At 51.8% G+C, this 18,550-nt stretch overlaps 1 protein-coding gene across 3 annotated transcripts in view; it reads left to right on the plus strand.

The window, feature by feature from the left end:
• NAT10 (N-acetyltransferase 10) overlaps positions 1–13,457 on the plus strand; it is a 37,359-nt gene extending 23,902 nt beyond the window's left edge. For all 3 annotated transcript variants that reach the window (XM_045557779.1, XM_045557780.1, XM_045557781.1), the window contains 14 exons: positions 60–176; positions 1,039–1,140; positions 1,235–1,309; positions 1,945–2,061; positions 2,896–3,029; positions 3,232–3,280; positions 6,127–6,223; positions 6,314–6,424; positions 7,344–7,516; positions 8,050–8,169; positions 8,537–8,635; positions 9,102–9,175; positions 10,262–10,345; positions 12,716–13,457. In XM_045557779.1, the coding sequence (XP_045413735.1) occupies positions 60–176; positions 1,039–1,140; positions 1,235–1,309; positions 1,945–2,061; positions 2,896–3,029; positions 3,232–3,280; positions 6,127–6,223; positions 6,314–6,424; positions 7,344–7,516; positions 8,050–8,169; positions 8,537–8,635; positions 9,102–9,175; positions 10,262–10,345; positions 12,716–12,827 (1,464 nt within the window). In that variant the 3' untranslated portion in view covers positions 12,828–13,457. The remainder of the gene's footprint in view (positions 1–59; positions 177–1,038; positions 1,141–1,234; positions 1,310–1,944; positions 2,062–2,895; positions 3,030–3,231; positions 3,281–6,126; positions 6,224–6,313; positions 6,425–7,343; positions 7,517–8,049; positions 8,170–8,536; positions 8,636–9,101; positions 9,176–10,261; positions 10,346–12,715) is intronic.
• The last annotated feature ends 5,093 nt before the right edge of the window (positions 13,458–18,550 follow it).

Below are 18,550 nucleotides of genomic sequence, written 5' to 3' on the forward strand. Positions count from 1 at the left end.
TCCCGAGTCAGGGACGAGAAGAGGGAAGCTTCTCACCGGCCCTGTCTCTGCCCCCACAGAACTCTCCCAACGATCTCCAGATGCTCTCTGACGCTCCCGCTCACCACCTCTTCTGCCTTCTGCCTCCTGTGCCCCCCACCCAGAATGCCCTTCCTGAGGTGCTCGCTGTCATCCAGGTACACAAGCAGAGGCATCCTTGTGGCATTGCGTTGGGGAACCCCTTAGGCATCAAGGGTTCATGGCTCAGTAACTGCAGTGAGGGAGGCAGGCGGCTGGGTCTGTTGAGGCAGGTGATCAGGGTGCACGGGAGGAAGCCACCACCACCAGCAACCCAGAGCCCCGCTGTTCATGGATGGGTAAAAGCCGGAACTGGCCGCTCTCTTATTTGCCTTACGGCTCCTTCTGCAAACAGAACTTGTCCATGTGTGTTTCCACCCTTTATTACGAAAGCAATGCATGCATGGTACTTAATAGAGGCTACAGATTGGGGAAAACATTTTTTTTGACACTTAGCATGTATGAATGCATCTAGATAACATTTTTCCTTTTCATAAACATGAGATTATAGTATTTATTAATCTGCTTTTTTAAGGCAGTGTGTCAAATATTCATAATCTACGTAAGTTTTAAAAGCTGTGTAGTATTTTGTTATATGCATGTACCATAATTTTAACCGTTTACGCATTAGATACTTGAGTTATTTTGAATTTACACTGTTTTGTACAGAGCCACGTGAGCACACCATGTCTTAATTGATGTACATAGGTGCCCAACATGCGTGGACACCCTCTTCTAATGGTTTTTTATTTTTATTTTTTTTGGTGTTTACTCTTTGGGTCTGGAGGCTGTCAAGTCTTCTGCCTTGTACCATGGGGCATGGTAACGAAGCTTCTGTTAGAAGTGGATGAGTTAGTCAGTGTCAGGGTTAAACCTGGGAGTGGGGGTGGAAACAGCTGGCCTAGTCAGAGACACAAAACAGTGTCCTGTGAGTGGCCTCTGAATCAGGAGCTGGCCCGTCTGCACTGGCTTCCTCCACAGGTGTGCCTTGAGGGGGAGATTTCTCGCCAGTCCATCTTGAACAGCCTGTCTCGAGGCAAGAAGGCTTCCGGGGACTTGATTCCGTGGACAGTGTCTGAACAGGTGATGGCTTTCCTTCTCATGTCCGAGGGAGTGAAGCTGGTGGTGGTGGAGGATGTTTGTGTTCCTAAGTTACCGGATAATGTTTCCCACGCAGTTCCAAGATCCAGACTTCGGCGGTCTTTCTGGTGGAAGGGTCGTGCGCATTGCCGTTCACCCGGATTATCAAGGGGTAAGGTGTCCTCAGGCCTCCCGAACCTGATGTGCCGCTGTTAGCTACAGCCGTGTTGCTGGCGGCTCTTTAGCAGAAGTGTTCTTGGTTGTTGGAATAAGAAGCTAGTCCAGAAGCAAGTAAACTTCCAGGCACTTCCCTGCTCTGGAGAATTTAGCCAGCGCCTGGGGCGGGCGGGTGGACAGGAGGATGGTGTATGCTCACTCTTCCTTGGTGAGAGGAGGGACATGTGAACCAGAGCTGCTTTCCGTAATTACCTTCTGTCTCTTGGAAAGCCCCACTGGGTAATTAGCTGTAGAAACTTCCCTTTAAGGCAGTGGTACAGAAACAGTCTCTCTTTAGGACTTGCCAGTCTGGGGACTAGAAAGCATGGCCAGCCTTCCTTCCTCCCAAGTGGCTGTTCTTGTTGGGCTAGAGCAGCATGAGAACCAGGGCCATGTTAATGTAGCACGAGAACTGAGAACTTTTGTTCTTAGGAGTCTCTGCTTGGACCTCATTGAGGGATTTCAGTGGTTCTCTTTGCCATGTGCAGTTTGACCAGGAGTGAAGGCTCTCTAGAAGCAATACAGGGGAGTAAAGGGGCTCAGAGAGCATCTCTCTGCCCTCTGCCCATTTCCTCCCACGTCTGCTCACAGATGGGCTACGGCAGCCGTGCTCTGCAGCTGCTGCAGATGTACTACGAAGGCAGATTCCCTTGTCTGGAGGAAAAGGTGCTTGAGACATCACAGGAAATTCACACCATCAGCAGCGAGGTAAGGATCTTTTGGCAAAACTCCTTTTCTGGTTCTTGTGATGATAATTCTCTGGGTCTGTAGGGGTATCCACAAGAACGGTCCAGAGGCCTGGAGTCTGCTCCCGTTTTCTCCTGATGCTTCATTCTCCAGCCAAACACTTAAGATCTTAAGATCAACATCATCAGCAACATCTGGAAGCTTTGTTAAACATGCAGATTCTACTGAATCAGAAACTGGGGTAGGCTGAGCAATCTGTGGCTTGACAGGCTTCCTGGGTGATTCTAATGTTCACCCGAGTTTGAGAACCACTGCTGTGTGATCTCCTCTTTCTCACTAAACCCAGACTAAGGGAAGTTGTGTCTTTCCTTGATAAGAATGATTAATTCTAGTAACTTTGACAGCTTTTCACATACATTCATTGGTTTTCATAGTGTGCCCGTTTGGGAGCCAGGGAAGGGGCTTTTATTTAATTAGGTTCAAGCTCACAGGTTTGTCACTTCACAAGGCTGTCAGGTGACAGAGCCTGGACATCATGCTGGATCTTTAGAACCCTTACTCTGTCCCTTTGTAAATCTGTTGGGCATTTCTAAACTCTATGGCTGTTTTCTTGCATTCTAGAGATTCAGAGCAGTGCGATTCCATGCATGTTTAGGTGTTCTGTGTACTTGGAAGTGACCACTTGACTAATTGGTGTTCCTGTATTTTGAAAACCACAGGAAAAAAACCAAGAAACCTCTCCCAGTTTTCCTTGTGCTTAGTCTAGAGCCTGGTGTGGCAGGGGTGCTTGAGAATGTCATGAGCCGTCCTCTCTCTCTGCTGAGCGGACTGTGTTCTCTCCCTGGCATCTCCTAGGCTGTCAGCTTGTTGGAAGAGGTCATCGCTCCCCGCAAGGACCTGCCTCCTTTGCTGCTCAAGTTGAACGAGAGGCCCGCTGAGCACCTGGACTACCTGGGTGTTTCCTATGGCTTGACCCCCAGGCTCCTCAAGTACGTGCCTTCCCTTCTTCCCGGCATCCCTCCCTTGACAAAGAAGTCCTGAAAAGAAGAGTCGTGTGGCTGTCTCCCTTTGCAGCCAGTGTCTGTGCCAGCCCACTGTCGACTCCCTGCCCTGTCCTCCTGGCCCTCGCCCGTGTCGTCTCTCAGCCTCTACCCAGAGGGCACACACAGGGACCTCTCTGTGTCGTTGCAGGTTCTGGAAACGGGCTGGATTTGTTCCTGTCTATCTGAGACAGACCCCGGTGAGTGAGGCATCCGGCAGAGGAAGGGTTTAGGTTTGTGGTTATGGTAGGTGACAGGCCTGTCCTTGCACATAGCCCTGGTACCTCCCTGCTGCTGTGCTCTGAGCAGGTGTTCGTTTATTCTGGTGAACACGGAGACAGCCACCCTCACTGACAGGCCATGTGAGCACACATTTCTTCCTGGTGCATATTGGGCTTTGTGCTTGATTATAAAGTGACAGAAGTGCACATGGACTTGTTCATCAGATTCTGGAATCCTGTAAGCCAAAAAAACTGGTTTTAGGAGAGGAATGCAGTTGTGTAGACTTGCATTACAAGTCGGTATCTGAAAGATAAAAATATGTGGGAGACAGAGCCACACAGGATTACTGAGGGAAGGTGACAAAGTGACTGTCAGTCATTTAAAAAACTATTTACTTAGCATCTACAGCAAATCAGGCAGTGAGCAAGATAAGCCGTGAGGCTTATTTTCTGAAGGGTAAAAACAGGCAACATACAAGTGAACAAATAAGACATGTTCAGAGAGCAGTAAGTGCCGTGAAGGAAGCCACAGTGAGATTATGGTATGAAGAGGGGTCAGGCCCCTAAGGGGTGACCTTTCAAGCTGAAACCTGACGGATCAGAACAGACAGTGGTGTGACAGTCCTGGAGAAAAGAGTCCCTCGAACCAGAGGGAGCAGCAAGTGTAAGGGCCTGAGGTGGACATGAACTTGGTTATTTGAAGGAAATAAAGAAGGCCACTGTGGCTGGGGAGCCCTTGGAAGAGAAAGGAGCGTGAGTCCCAGTGGGGGCATCGGGCCTTGTTAAGGATGCTGCACGTTCTCCCCGGTCCCTTGGAGGAACAGACGAGAGGAAAGGACCTGGCCGCCCTGCGGAGAGCGGACGGCAGTAGCCTGGGCATGGAGGCAGGAGACGTGGGGGACAGGAGATGGAAGTAGTGGTGGCGGAGAGAGGTGGCCACTGGTGGGATACACTTTGGGGGGCGAACTGGCTGGAATTGCTGAAAGATTGAGTGTGGAAGGCAAGTGGACGGAAGCAGCCAGGGTAACTCTTAGGGTTTTGGCTTGAGCAGCTCGTGTTGGAGGTGCTGTCTAAGACAGGACTCTCTGGAGGAGGAGCAGATTTGGAGGGAAAAGTAGTAATTTTTTTGACTTAGTAGGTGTGAGACGCCTGTTAGACATCCAGGTGGAAATGGCAGACAGGCGTTGGACTATAGGAATACGGAGATTGAGGAGGGGTTTGGGCAGGAGAGGGAGTCCTGGGAGTCATCAGCATGTTGGTTGTAGAATTTACTCCATGAAGGCAAGGCTTTCCTGTTTGTTTCTGCTGTACCCAGCTCTTGGAAGAGCATCTGCTTAGAGTATGTGTTCAGTGCAGGGAATAACAAGCATCTGGAGCTGTTAATCCACGAGGGGGTGAGTCCTTGGACTCTGAGGCTTAGAGGAACGAGGAAGACACAGCATGGGAGACTGAGAATAAGCAGCTCTGAAGGAGGAAGTCAGGCGCGGGGTATCAGAAGTTATGATTAAAAAGTGTTTTCAAGAGTCACTTGCAGTGCAGAGAGTAAGTAAGGCGAGGACACACAGTTGGCGGTTGGATTTGTTGGTGCTGGTGATCTGAGTGTGGGCAGCTGTGGTGGAGTGGGGGGCTCAGCCCGCCTGAAGAGGAGAGGAGGTGGGGACCGCGAAGAGAAAGGGAGCAGAGAAACCGGGTAGCTGGAGGGAGATGGGAGTTAAGGTGGGTTTGTCAGATGGGAGATTCTAGAAGCATATTTGTTTGCTGCTGGGTATGATCCTGTAAGTAGTGGTGCAGGTGAGGGAACTGATTGCAAGGGTGCAAGCCTTGAGGAGGCTGGGGAGTGGGACCCAGGACTCGGGAAGCAGGGGCCCCACGTACTTCATCCTTCACAACAGGAAGGCAGGGAGGGCGGGCATGTTGTTTGGCTGGTTGATTTGGTGCTGGGAGGATGAAGTTGTTCTCTTCTGATTGCTTGTTTTCCCACTGAGGGAGGCCGTCAGTGTTGCAGCTTTGATTTCGGACAGTGCAAAGCCAGTATCTGAGGGTAGCTCCCAGGGTCCATTTGAGAGCTTGAAGTGAGACTGGCGAGGACCATTGCATGCCAGGCTGCTTCTGCGAGGGCGTGGAGCAGCACAAAGATGGACTGGGCTCTTGTTGACTATTGGTCGAGGCTGGGAGTATAACTTCGGCTGTCAACTGCAAGGAGAACGCAGACCAGTAAGCTTCACTGTGGTCTGTGGTGTGTCCCCATGGGCTTGTGCTGTGCTCTGTTCATTTGGGATGCAGTGCTGGCCTCTTGCTACATGAATGCTCTTGGGTTGAACTCCATGGGATATTTTTGTGGTGTGGGGCTTTGTTGTTAATGTAGCAAAAATTGAAAACCTGTTGTCTCACAGTCACCTACAGAAGCCTGCACTTGCAGTCTGGCCAGCGTGAGAACTCTGGGTTTTAGTTGTGGAGTTTTGGATTGTGTGGAGTTTAAGCTCTAATGGCTGTGACTTCAGGGTCTACCTGAAGGAGCAAGTGGCTCATTTCTGTGGGTGCAGAGCTAAAGCTGGGCTCTGAAGATCCAGCAGCCCTGCTCCACACGCGTGGTGCCTTCTGGGAAGTTGCAGGACAGAGGGATCTTTGAAAGCCCTTGCATGAACGGCAGCGATGTGAGGAATGGAAGGTGAGGGCTCTGCTCTAGCAGGTGCTTCTCCCAGCCCGGGACGGACAGGACCACGGAAACATCAAGCCTTTTTCCTCTGAGCACTTGCCCTTTGTCGATGATGGGTCATTCAGAAATTGGGGGTTCTTGGTGCTAGTTAAGAGTGTGTGTTTCCCAGAATGACCTGACCGGAGAACACTCGTGCATCATGCTGAAGACACTGACTGACGAGGATGAGGCTGAGCGGGGAGTCTGGCTCGAGGCCTTCTGGAAAGGTGACTGAGGAGCAGGTGGGAGGGGAGACGGCAAGGTGACGGGTGGAGGGTGCCTCCAGACCTCTAACCCTGTGCCGTGGTGCCCCACAGATTTCCGAAGGCGGTTCCTAGCCTTGCTGTCCTACCAGTTCAGCACCTTCTCCCCTCCCCTGGCTCTCAACATCATTCAGAACAGGAACGTGGGGAAACCAGCCCTGCCAGGTGAGCTGGCGGGTGGGTGTGGGGTTGGGAGCAGCCTGGCTGGGGGAGGTGGCCCGTGGGCGTGGTGTCCCAGGAGAAGGGTGTGTCTCCCGCTGGCCACCTCCCGCTCACCAGGCCCCGGCTCTGTCCTGGGCTGTGCCCTCTTTCGTTTTCATGATACGACTTAGGGGACACGACTTGACGTCAGAGATAATTCAGGCAGCCAGTTAATTATGGAATGTGATTTAAGTCCTGTGATTAGGGGAACGAAGTGCTCAATCACTGAGCCTTAGTTTCCTCATTCGTGAAATTGTACTAAGAATATCCTGCCAGCCTTCTGTGGCCAGCAGCACATAGACGTGTTTTGTGCATATAAATTCTGTTTGAATATTTAAAATACAAAAAAGTATGAGGGATCATTATTAACAGCTGTTTTCTTGTTGCCTATTTTATTAGTATATATAAGTACATACATACACACATATTAGTACGTTTATGTGTATATGTGTGTGTGTAATTTTTTTTTTGCCAGTTACATTTTGATGGAAAAATCTGTTCCTTGAGCTGGGCAAAGCTTACACGCTTTCTGTGAAGCTGGGTGAAGTGACCAAGTGGGGAAAGGGTGGTGTTTTGTTCCTTTAGCCCTAGGGCATGAGGAGCCTTTCCTTGTCCTGAGTGTGGGTGTGGGAACTCTGGGCAAGGATCACATGCCAGCTGTCGCCTCCCCCAGTGCAGCTTGGAGCTGCCCACACCACCAGACCCGGAAGGAGAAGGGTCAGTGCACTGCCAGGTCACGGCTGTGTCACATCAGTGGCCAGGCACTGTTAGAGGGCTTCTGTGTGTCATCCGGGGGCTGTTCTGTGTGCTGTCTCGTGAATCCCGTCAGACCCTTCGAGGGCGCGGGCTGACCCGACTATCTGGCTCTGTGTCTCGTGTGTAGCCCTGAGCCGGGCCGAGCTGGACGCGCTCTTCCTCCCCTATGACCTGAAGCGGCTGGAGATGTATTCACGGAACATGGTGGACTATCACCTCATCATGGACACGATCCCGGCCATCTCCCGCATGTATTTCCTGAACCAGCTGGGGGACCTAGCCCTGTCTGCTGCCCAGTCGGTAGGGCACCTTGTGCTCGCATGGGGGAGAAGAGGACTGTGGAGCTATTCATTTGTTGGGTGTTGGGTTAGGCACATGGACATAATTTTGTGGCTTCCTCACTGTTCTGAGAAGTGGGTGGTGGTCTCCTCATGCCTACTGGTCAGGAATCCTGGGCTCTGAAGTCTAGTAATGTGCCCAGCCGTACAGTCAGTGAGAGCTGCAGTTTGAACCCATGTTCTTTTTACCCCACCATGTTGCCTTGACGCTTAACTCTATCTTAGCAAAGGCTCAGGAATAGCCCAAACTTTTAATGTAGTCGTGAAGTAGGTATTTTGTCAGGATAGTAAGTTAGTTTGAGGATTTCAGGAAGAGGGAGTGTTTCATGGAGGTTTCAGTGACAGTATGAAAGAGAAGATGCCAGAATACACAGTGCCAATCTGCCTTCTGTACCAGATAGCTTTGTGGTCAAGAGAGTAATTCTGGTTCTCAGCACAATTTTAACGGGCAAGAACCTGTCCTGGAGGCCCCTCCAACTGATATCCATCTTCTAGGCTCTGCTCTTGGGGATCGGCCTGCAGCATAAGTCTGTGGACCAGCTGGAAAAGGAGATCGAGCTGCCCTCGGGCCAGTTGATGGGACTTTTCAACCGGATCATCCGCAAAGTTGTGAAGGTAACCTCGGACTGAGGGCGGGGTTGTCTTGGTCTTTTGAATAATACAGCAGACCCACTTGCTGCCCCTGAGACGAGCAGATGTTAACATTTGGCTGTATTTGCTGGAGTTCTTCACAGACCTCAAGAAATGCAGGATCTGTGAAGTTCCTCTTCTCTCCCAGAGGCACCGCTGCCGGGAATTTGATGTGTGTCCAGTCTGTGTTTTAGACTCTTACTAAGAACGTCTGTACTGTCAAACTATGCAGGGTGTTGCTTTGTGTCTTCAAAATACACACCTTTGTGTAAGGCATTAAGTGGCTTGGCAACGAGTGACTGGGTCCCTGCTGCTCTGTCATCTTCTATTTCTCTATGGTTGTCTTTTATAGCTGTTTAATGAGGTGCAGGAAAAGGCCATCGAGGAGCAGATGGTGGCAGTGAAGGACGTGGTCATGGAGCCCACAATGAAGACCCTGAGTGACGACCTGGTACGTCCCTGTGAAGGCCTTAGGAGTCCCAGCATTTCCCTCAATGCCTTTGGCTGCACATGCAGAATATGTCTGTCCCCTTCCCCTGAGGAAGGGCCTCTGCGCTCACTGCGCCGAGTGGGGTTCTGCGGGCCCAGGCCAGCGGCGTGTTCTCTGTGGCTCCCTGCCCTGTGTGCCTCTGGGCGCGCACGGCCTGGAGTCGTGCTTCCCACAGTGAGTGTGCAAGTCTAGCATCCACTGTTGGGAATGTTTTGTTAATCCTTTTAGGTAACTTTTTAAGTGCGAATTTTATATGCATATATACTTTAAAAAAATAAGAGCTACCTATAATGGTTTTGAGGGTAAACTGAAGATTAGGAAATGTTCCTCTTCATTGTGCTATTCCACCCTGTCTTCACCTTTTTCTGTGTGTGTATGGTTCATTCCTTAACTCTGACCTCCTCTCTCTCTGGGTTCTTGGCCACAGGATGAAGCAGCGAAGGAATTTCAGGAGAAACACAAGAAAGAAGTGGGGAAGCTGAAGAACATGGACCTCTCTCAGTAAGGCCCCCTCTGCTGATGTGGGAGGCAAGGCTTTGGCTTGGCCTCTCGGGCCCTGAGATTCCGGTTGCAGGTTTCTTCCAATCCGTATCCCAGGGGCCCCGGAAGCTGTGCTTCGTGGGATTGTTTTAGGAGCACTAACAGCTAAAAACCTTCTAACTGACTATTTGCACAATTGTGGAGGAGTCGGTTTCCCCAGATCAGCAAGCACTGCCACTTTGCCTTTCCAGTTGTGCTCCCTGGATCCCTGGGGCTCCATGTCATACCTCGGGGTCCAGGAGAGGGGACGCTGATCAGATGAGCATACAGGTTAATGGTCACTTTGCTATATTTGGCTTTTGCATGCGACTTTGTTTGAAGAAAGGATTCTACTGCCAAAAACAAATAAGCAAAATGTCCCTTGCTCTAAAGCCCTCTGGGTACTAGGGATCCTGGTACCTTTTGAGCTCCAGCTATAGTGGTATTGCCCCTCCCCCGCCCCCTGGTTTGATGTGAATAATAACTCCAGAATTAGCAGCCTCCGAACCTCTGTGACATGTAGGCCTGTTGCTGGGTCATTAGTGATGGTGGTGGTTGGACACGTGAGATGGAGGTGGCCAGGAGTCCCTGGTCAGGGTATTGAGCCCTAGTGTCTGCCCTCGGCCTTGCAGAGTCACACCTCGATTTGCCAGGACTGCTAGTGGGGCAGGGAGGGGAGAGGCACAGTTCAAGGGCTTGTGGGTAGACACCTGGAAGCTGGAGTGAGAGAGAAGATTGTTAGGGTGACAGAAGATTTCCTTGGTGGTGGTTGGTGAGAGGCGGGAGAGTGTGCAGGCTGCCTTCTGTGCAGGGCTGTCCTCGCTGGCCCTGCCAGCAGGCCTGGCCACTTGCTCCTGTGAAGCTCCTGTCCAGTCAAGCTGAGCTGCGTGTCTCTGGGCCCTGCCGCATGCCTGTCCCTTCTGTCCTCTTTGGTGTTCAAACGCTGACACAGCTCAGCCTGGCTTTCGTGGCAGGAAGTGTCTGATAAGAATGTTGTCACTGTCAATTTTCTTTTAAGCAGTCCCCTTTTCTTTCAAGCAGGCTCTGATACTTCCCTTCTTTTTTTAGATACATAATCCGTGGGGACGATGAAGAGTGGAATGAAGTTCTGAACAAAGCTGGGCAGAACGCCTCGATCGTCAGCCTGAAAAGGTGAGGGCCTGAGGTGTGACGCAAATCCGACAGGAGGGGCATTCGGGCTCTCTGCCTCTCTCTGGCTTTCATGGGAAGTAGGAGATTGGAGCAAAAACTGGGAGAGGAAAGTCATGGTTCTTCCCCTTGCGAGTTCCCTGGTCACTACCTTTGTAGCATGTCCCCTACAGGCCAGACTAGGGTACCTCTTAGGCCTGGATCTCTTCCCTCCTTGTATTCACTGGCCATGCCAGGGCCCTGGGCCTGAGAGTGGAGCCTGGGAGCTGCCACTGACTGAGACTTACTGTGGGCTGTAGTGCAGCGTGTCAGCTCTCGGAACTTTAAGATGCTTTAAGATGAAGTAACCAAGGCACGAAGGGGTTAAGTAACTTCCCAAGAAGTACCAGCTGGTGATGGGACCAGGTTTGTCCACTGCAGGCCCCGCAGTTTAACTGGTACACTGTTCCTCAAGCCAGCGGTTCTCACAGTTTGGGGTCTTAGAAACAACTGAGGTCCACAAAGGACTTTTGTTGATGTGGGTCATATCTATTGATATTTCCTGTATTAGAAATTAAAAACTGAGAAATTTTAAAAACATTTATTTGTTCACAGTTAACAATAATGGATACCTTATAATTTTTTTTTTAAAATCTGTTTCCATAAAAATGTTAGAGTGACATTGTTTTATATTTACATGTTTGCAGCTGTCTTTAATATTTGGCTTAGTATTAATAGGAAGCAGCCGAATTCTTATATCTGTGTCTACATTCACTCTGTTTTGCCTCATGTCTTATATTCTCTGGGAAAGAACGTTAGTGAGAGAATGAAAATGAAAAATAAAAGGCAAATAATGTATTCTTATGAAAATAGTTTTGACCTTATGGACCACCTGAAAGGGTCTTAGGGACATCAGAAGTCCCTAGACCACTCTGTGAAAACCTTCACTCCAGGCTGCTTATCTGCAGAGTGGGATGTCGGTAGATAGACGTGATCGCTTGGGCTGGAACCTTCATCGGAGTTTCCCTTGGGACTAGAGTGAGGCCTCCTCTGCCCGGGCATCTGCAGATGAGGCTTCCACAGCTGGTTTGGGTGTTGGTGGGGAGAGTGACTTTTTGGCATTGCTATAGTTACTGACAGGGTCCCCTCAAGAGTTATGTTTTGTGAACATTTGGAAAGAGGAAACCTTGTGACTCTAGGAACCATGGATCCCAGAAATCAGGTATTGTCTTCCATCTGTAGTCTCCATAAATCACTACGGCATCTTGAGGGATCCAGCATTGATACTGGCCCCATTTCCGAGGTGCTCTCTGGTGTGGCAAAAAAGCCACTGTCGGTGTTCCTGGTTTGGACAACGTGGCAGATGCAGCACAGGGCCATGACGGCTTTGGCCTTGAACGTGGTGGCTTTGACTGGAACAAAAGGCCAGGGAGTGTGCTTGCCACAGAGATAGCCTGGTCCCTCGCTCTGCAGAGCTTGGCCTCGCTGGCCGTTCATTTGGCCATTATGCCTGGTGAGGGGCCTCCTGTATGGAACCAGCCTGTGTGGTCCACGTGCGTGAGGGCTCTGAGTAAACCCAGAAGTTTGCACTTTCTCAGGTACAAACACTGAAGTCTATCGTTAAATATTCTTTAAGGCCTTGCTTTCTTTTTTTTTTTCTCCCTGAGAGAGACTTTATTCATGTGATGTTAATGGTCTTTGGATCGAACTGTTCGCTCTCTCCTTGTAGGAGGTATTTGTTTCTGGGACAAAAAGCCACTGGAGAGAGTCTTTAACCTATAAGGTTTGTTACTGGAAGGTGGCGGCCTGCTGAACGAGTCCTGTGTCAGTCTATCAGTGAGGGGTCCGGTGGCCAGCTGTGGGGTGTAACCGAGTTACTGTTCCTTTGGGTTTTCTTCTACTTGTTTAGAAAAAAATAACAGCAGCACATCAGAAAGTATTGTAGGGGTTTCCTTTGAGTCTCATGCTTTGTATCAGGGACTGTCTTCAGGGTCATTGGGAGGACGTCTGGTGTCCAGGGTAAGATGGCGGTGAGAGTGGTGGGAGGGAATCTTTGCTGTGATGCCTTAGCTCTTTCTTGGGGCCTCATGAGGGGGAAACAGCACACTGAGGGAACCCACATTTCAGGCGTTAAGATAGAGATTCTTTCCTCCACAGACCAAGAGCCCAGTCAGGGCAGGAACTAGGTCTGTGTGGTGTGTCCCGGCCTCAGCACAGTGCCGGCCTCCCTGCCGGGTTTGCGGAGAACGTCTGTCTCACTGCGTGTTCTTACGTCAAGATTCAGGTGGTGGAAACCCTTTGTCAGACAAAGCAAAGCAAGCTTAAAGCTAAGCGTTCTGAGAGAGGTTTCAGATCTGTACATGTTCTTTCTATTACTGATTTTTTTTTCCCCAGTGACAAGAAAAGGAAGTTGGAAACTAAACAGGAACCCAAACAGAACAAGAAGTTGAAGAAAAACAGAGAGATGAAGAACAAAAAAGATATGAAACTGAAGCGGAAGAAATAGTGAAGAGAAACTTGGGCATCGGTGGCCAACCCGTGAGGAGATGCCCTGACTTCCCGAACCCTCTGGCCGGCCCGGGCAGCAGCCTGCACTGTTAACCTGAAAGCCAGAGGGAATTCAGTCTCCGGGCCCGACTGTGCCAGGCTGTGGGCCCAACCTGGCTGAAGGCAGAGTCACTCCCAAATGGGTCTGCTTAAAAATTGATGGTCGGGCAAACCTCTGGCACTGCCAGGGGCCTATCTCTCCTTCTAGTCCAGGGCCCTCCTGTTTGCTTTGGACTAGCTTTTCAGACTCCTTCCCACACGTGTGGAAGCCACACTGACTCTTGGCCCTCTCAGGCCCTCAATTAAGTTATGTGCACAGCTTCCTTGTGTCTCATCATGGACTTGCCCAAGCACCCTGAGGCCTGGAGCAGGGGCACTCTGGTCCACCCAGGTGGCCATAGCAGGCCTGCTCTCCACTCTGTCCCAGAAAAGTTTGAGCCCTTCCCCAGTTTAGGTAGGCTACCACATCCTCTGAGTCCCCAAGAGCTGTTCATCCAGTGGGACAAAGGTGTTGGGAAAGACCCTTTTGCTAACAGGGGTGAGGGAAGGGATAGAGAATCTATTTTTAATAAATAACATCCTAAAAAAACAACTGCCTATAAGCGTTCATGAAATCCATGCACGTGGAAGTTGTATGTTGCCTTGTTTCTTCTGGTAGGTCTTGGCTGCAAGGTAGAATCTACAGGGTGTTGGTTTCAAGGCCAAGGGTGGGCTGTGGCTAGGGTGTCCCAGCTCAGCAGCCTGTGGCATAAGTGGCAGGCACTGAGTGGTGCTGTGGTCACGTTGATGGGCTTGGTGTGGTGGCTGGAAGCCAGCTAACTATCTCCACGTACGTTGGTACATTTGATGATGATACCCATGCTATGAGTCCAAATAGAACGTTTCTTTTTTTTTTTTGAGACAGAGTCTCCCTGTGTTGCCCGGGCTAGAGTGAGTGCCGTGGCGTCAGCCTAGCTCACAGCAACCTCAGACTCCTGGGCTCAAGTGATCCTCCTGCCTCAGCCTCCCGAGTAGCTGGGACTACAGGCATGAGCCACCATGCCCGGCTAATTTTTTCTATATATATTTTTAGCTGTCTAAATCATTTCTTTCTATTTTTAGTAGAGGCGGGGGTCTCGCTCTAGCTCAGGCTGGTCTCGAACTCCTGACCTCGAGCGATCCGGCCGCCTTGACCTCCCATAGTGCTGGGATTATAGGCGTGAGCCACCGCGCCTGGCCCAAATAGAACGTTTCGGAAGCCCTAATATGTAATGTGTGTGGAGAAGTCTAATGGAAGGACAGGAAAGGAAAGGGGAGTTTCTGGCCAAAGGGCATTAAATATGCAACTCCCAGACCATCCTCGGAGGGAGCAGAGCAGGCTCTGTGCCTGCCCTTAGGACCACTGCGCCTGGTCCCTGACACTGTCCGCCCCCGGTGTAGGGGCCTTTGTTTCCTGCATCTGCAGCTTCCTGCCCACAGATCTGGTGTTAAGACTCTAGGAGAGTTTGCTGAGGAGGGGCAACATGAAAATAATTTTTATTTATCTTCTCAGGTGGGTGCCTGAGCCTGCCTTTCTTTCAAGGAGGATTTTCTGAGGAGAGTGTGACGGAAGTCAGAGTCCAAACCTCAAGTGGTCAGAGCTGGATGGTATCTTAAAAGTTGCCCAAGCGCATCATCCTGCAGGTGAGGAATGCTTTGTTCAGTGTCTCTGGCCCCAGAGCCTGGTGTGCAAGGGGAGGGGGACTCTGAAGCCAGGCTGCCCTGCAGACCCTCACTGTGACCTGGGGCATGTTACTTCGCTCTGCCTGTCCTCCAGGCCCACGTCTGTAACATGTAAAAAGAATAGCACTGCCCTCACAGGGCCTTGGTGAGAGAGAGGTGGCTGAGGTCGAAGGAGAAGAGCTCAGAACAGTGCCTGGCACAGAGCCAGTGCCCACGAAGTGGCTCCGGGCTCTCAGATCTAACTCGGTGAGCTGCTCAGTTTCGCACCAGCCCCAGGAATGCTAAGGACTGGCTGTGTTCTAAAGCCACAACCTGAGCTGGAGAAAAGAGTGTCCCACTTGGACAGCAAAGAGCACGCACTCTTGCAGGCAGACTGCCTGGCTGTGTAACAGCTCCGTATCCTTGGACAAGGCCCTTTCATTCGCCAAGTGCGTGTTCCGAAACAGGTCTCTGCGTTTTGTGGTCGTGATCTTGGGTTCTCCTTCAAACCTGAAAAGGCACGCCTCCCCTAGACCTCACCATCTGGCCCCCAGACAGAGTGACATCTGTAAGGCTTGGCTGTCTCAGGAAATGTCACTTGTGAAATGAATTCAGATAGGCCAGCCACGAATGCTGTCACCAGGATGGGGAAGGGGCTGAAGAAGGCTGAACAAAGAAGGTTCCTAAATGGTCACCCCCGCCCCGAGCCATCAGGGGCTAATGCTGGCCTGCTTCAGTGACTCCACTGCTCATCTGGCCCAGCAGTCCCAGAGGGCTCTGGAGTGACCAGGAGACGGGACACAAAGGGGCTGCTGAGGCTGGGAGGTGGGGGAGGGGTGGAAATAAGTGACTGTCACCTTGGAAAAATGTAGACTCATTATCTGAGGCCATTACGACAGCAGCAGCCCCTGTCTGCAGGCCTGGAGGAGGGGGTGGGGCTGGAAGCCCCCTGGGCCTAGATGGGCAGTTGTAGACTAAGGGAGGAGAGAGGATGCCCTTGATGTTTATAAACAGTTGGTGAAGTTAAACATCAGGGCAGCTGCAGAGGGTGTCCAAGGAGGCCTGCAAGGGAAAGGCCCGAGGCTCCCTGCAGTGGCTGGTTCTGTTGAGAAAGCTGTGATCACCCTGCATCTGGCATGGGGGACTTGTGGGAAGGGGTAATGGGCAGAGAGCAGGAAGGAAAGAGAAATGTCAGCAGGAGACCAGCCAGCCTCGGAGGGAGACCATCTTACTGTAAGCCTTGCTGGCCCAGGAGTGGACTCTGGCAGCCTCCACAGCTGGAGAGGGGTTTCCTGTGGAGCTGGAGGAGAGAGACCCCTGTATGGAGCTGATGCGCTCAGCCCTTGTTACCAAGGGTTCCTGCAAGGAGAAGCCCACTTTCCTCTCCCCCAGCCTGCCTGTGGCTGCCAATAGCCCGAAGCGGGCAGCTGGGGCAGGGATGGCCCCGGGGTACCGGCCCCGAATTGGGGGGAGGTCCAGCTGCGGGTAAGTTGTGGGTAAGTGATCATTTTCATTGGAGTCTAGCCCTTTGGAAGAATGATGACTTTTTTTCCTATTTAACTTTAAATATTTGTTCAAAAGTGTGATTCTGCTTCACGAAGGCTCAAAGGGGCCCTGCTGCCCCCTCCTACCTCCACTTCCTTTTAACCCCCCTGCCTACCCTCCCAAAAGAGAAAAGAAAATGGCTGAGCCCCCACCTAGAGCCAGAGCGTAACTAGATCTCGCCTTTTTAGGCTGGGTCCTGAGCGAGGCATGTGCTGTGGAGCTGTGGGTGTAGGGAGTGGGGGAACTTACTGGACACAGACCCCTGAAGAGTAGCCCTGTCCTATCGCAAGTGCTGGGGAGGAACGACCCCCACCCCCTCCCGCACCTTCCCGGGCCTCTTGCGCGGGAGCAGGGTGCAGAGCGGTGTGCCTCCGCCCTCGGCCCCCAGGGGGCAGCACGGGTCCAGGTGGCCACAAGGCCCTTGGAGGGCTTTGTGCTACCCTGCTGTGCTCCCCAGGCCAGCAAAGCTGAAAGGTGGGCAAAGTCTTCCTGTCATCCCCCTAACTCGTCCGGTTCTCAGTGACCTCAGGAATTTCTATAAAAAAAAGCCTTTATTTCTGCTGGGGCTTTGCACCTTAAACTACAACCAAGTCCCAGAAAACCCTTGGGCCCGAGTCATGGCTCACCACCCTGTCTCGTTACCTCTGCCAGTGTCCGGGTGGTGGCAGAGCCAGCTCGGGCTCAGCAGGGCTTGGAGGCTGCAGCCACCCAGGGACAGGTGCCTTTCATCATGCCAGGCCTGGGGGGAGAAGGCCCTGCCCCGCCTTGGCGGGCCACGCAGTTAGGGGCTGTGCTAGGGTCTACAGGCGCCTCTGAAGGCAAGTCCCAAGCTAGGTCCATGGCAGGAGCTGTGGAGGGGTCTGGGCACAGTGGTCAGGAAAGCCCAGTGCTGTCTTATTCCTCAGTCATGTGGCTCCTAGCGGCACATACGTGCTCAGTGAATGTGAGCTGTATCATCTACCTCATTTCATAGATGAGGACAACGAAATGAGGGAAGTACTAGCTCCTGCCCCTAGTGGGTGAGGGGTGGATCTGGTCTTGGGGAGAGGTAAGTGTGGGGTGGCCACAGCATAGCTTTGATGGTGGGGTGGTCTTTCCCTCTGAAATACAAGGAGACCTGAGTTATACAGAACAGGCTCTGGGATTTCTTCCCAGCCCCAATGGACTCCTCCCCAGCCCTGAACTCTGAGCAGTCAGGCCAAGGTCATTGTTAATGGGTGTTTATTGTTAATAAAACCATGGGACATTTACAATAAGTGACAACATTAATGTACAGTTAAAGTATCATACAATATTACAGCAATAAAATAACGCCTATTCCTTTATACATCCAGCTCAAGCAGCTAGTCAAAAATATTTTCCAAGATTGCAAACCCCTGGGGCTTTTCAAGGTGGCCCAGGTGACACCTCCTGAAATGCCCCGGGGGCTTTGGTGAATAAATAGTTTCTAAGGTGTGGCCAGACAGCTGAAGCAGCTGCACCCAGAGCAAGCCAACCTCCATGCCCCCTCAGTGTCTGGCCCATAAATATGACAGTTGTCGGAGAGTGCCCAGAGCCCAGAGTGTGAGAGTGTCGGGCAGGGGACAGGGCAGGAGAGCCTCTTCTCCCAGCCCTTCCCTTCCACTGAAGCCCTGTCCTTTGTCCCCATGGAGAAGTGTTTGCCCCACTCGCCAGGCCTCAAAGGAAATTTGCCAGGAAGGATGTTTAGGCTCCACTTCCTGAGCCAACAGAGGCAACCTAAGTACAGGCTTGGGGTTTCAACCGCTTTACTTTGGTCCCCAAAACGGCAGCAAAACAAGAGCTGAGGTCACTGGGCTCCTGCCGTGCGCCCCCTGCACCCCCATGCTTCCCTGGGCTCAGACGCCGTCAGCTGGGAACCTGCCCTCTACCTAACTGAGCAAGTTGGCAGTCCCAAGGCAGGGGGTGGGGGGGAGTGGGGGGTGGTCTGCAGGCCCAGACACCAAAGAAAATGGGGGACTCAATAGTGGCCCTCTGTGTGGGGATCCCCAGGCCCCTGGGGGGCTGTATTAAGCCTTTCAAAGCCTTGAGGAATAAGTCCAGGGATTTGGGCAGCCTTTTCTATGTGACATTTAGGAAGAGAAATACCAGCCTTTGAATGAAATGGCCTGGGGCCCAGGCAGAGCGTACATTCTATACGGTCATGGGGATCCTCCTGCCCCCGGAGCCCAGCTGGCACAGTCTGAGCTTCCTGAGGCCCTAGGGCCTGGTCAGAGCACTGGAGCAGACAGGGGACAGGACCAGCTGCTGGCCTGCAGGAGGGGACAGGGCGCACAGGTGAGTGCTCGGGGCCCTCAAGGTGCAAACCGTGGGGCTGGAGAGAAGGACCACCTTTTGGCCACATCAAACTGTTAGCCCTGGGGCAGAGGAGCTGAGGGTGGGCTGCCTTGTGACAGGTGGGCTCAGGGCTCAACTGCCTACCCGAGGACAGATCAACAC

Source organism: Lemur catta, chromosome 7 (genome assembly GCF_020740605.2).
Source record: "Lemur catta isolate mLemCat1 chromosome 7, mLemCat1.pri, whole genome shotgun sequence".
Taxonomy (NCBI): domain Eukaryota; kingdom Metazoa; phylum Chordata; class Mammalia; order Primates; family Lemuridae; genus Lemur; species Lemur catta.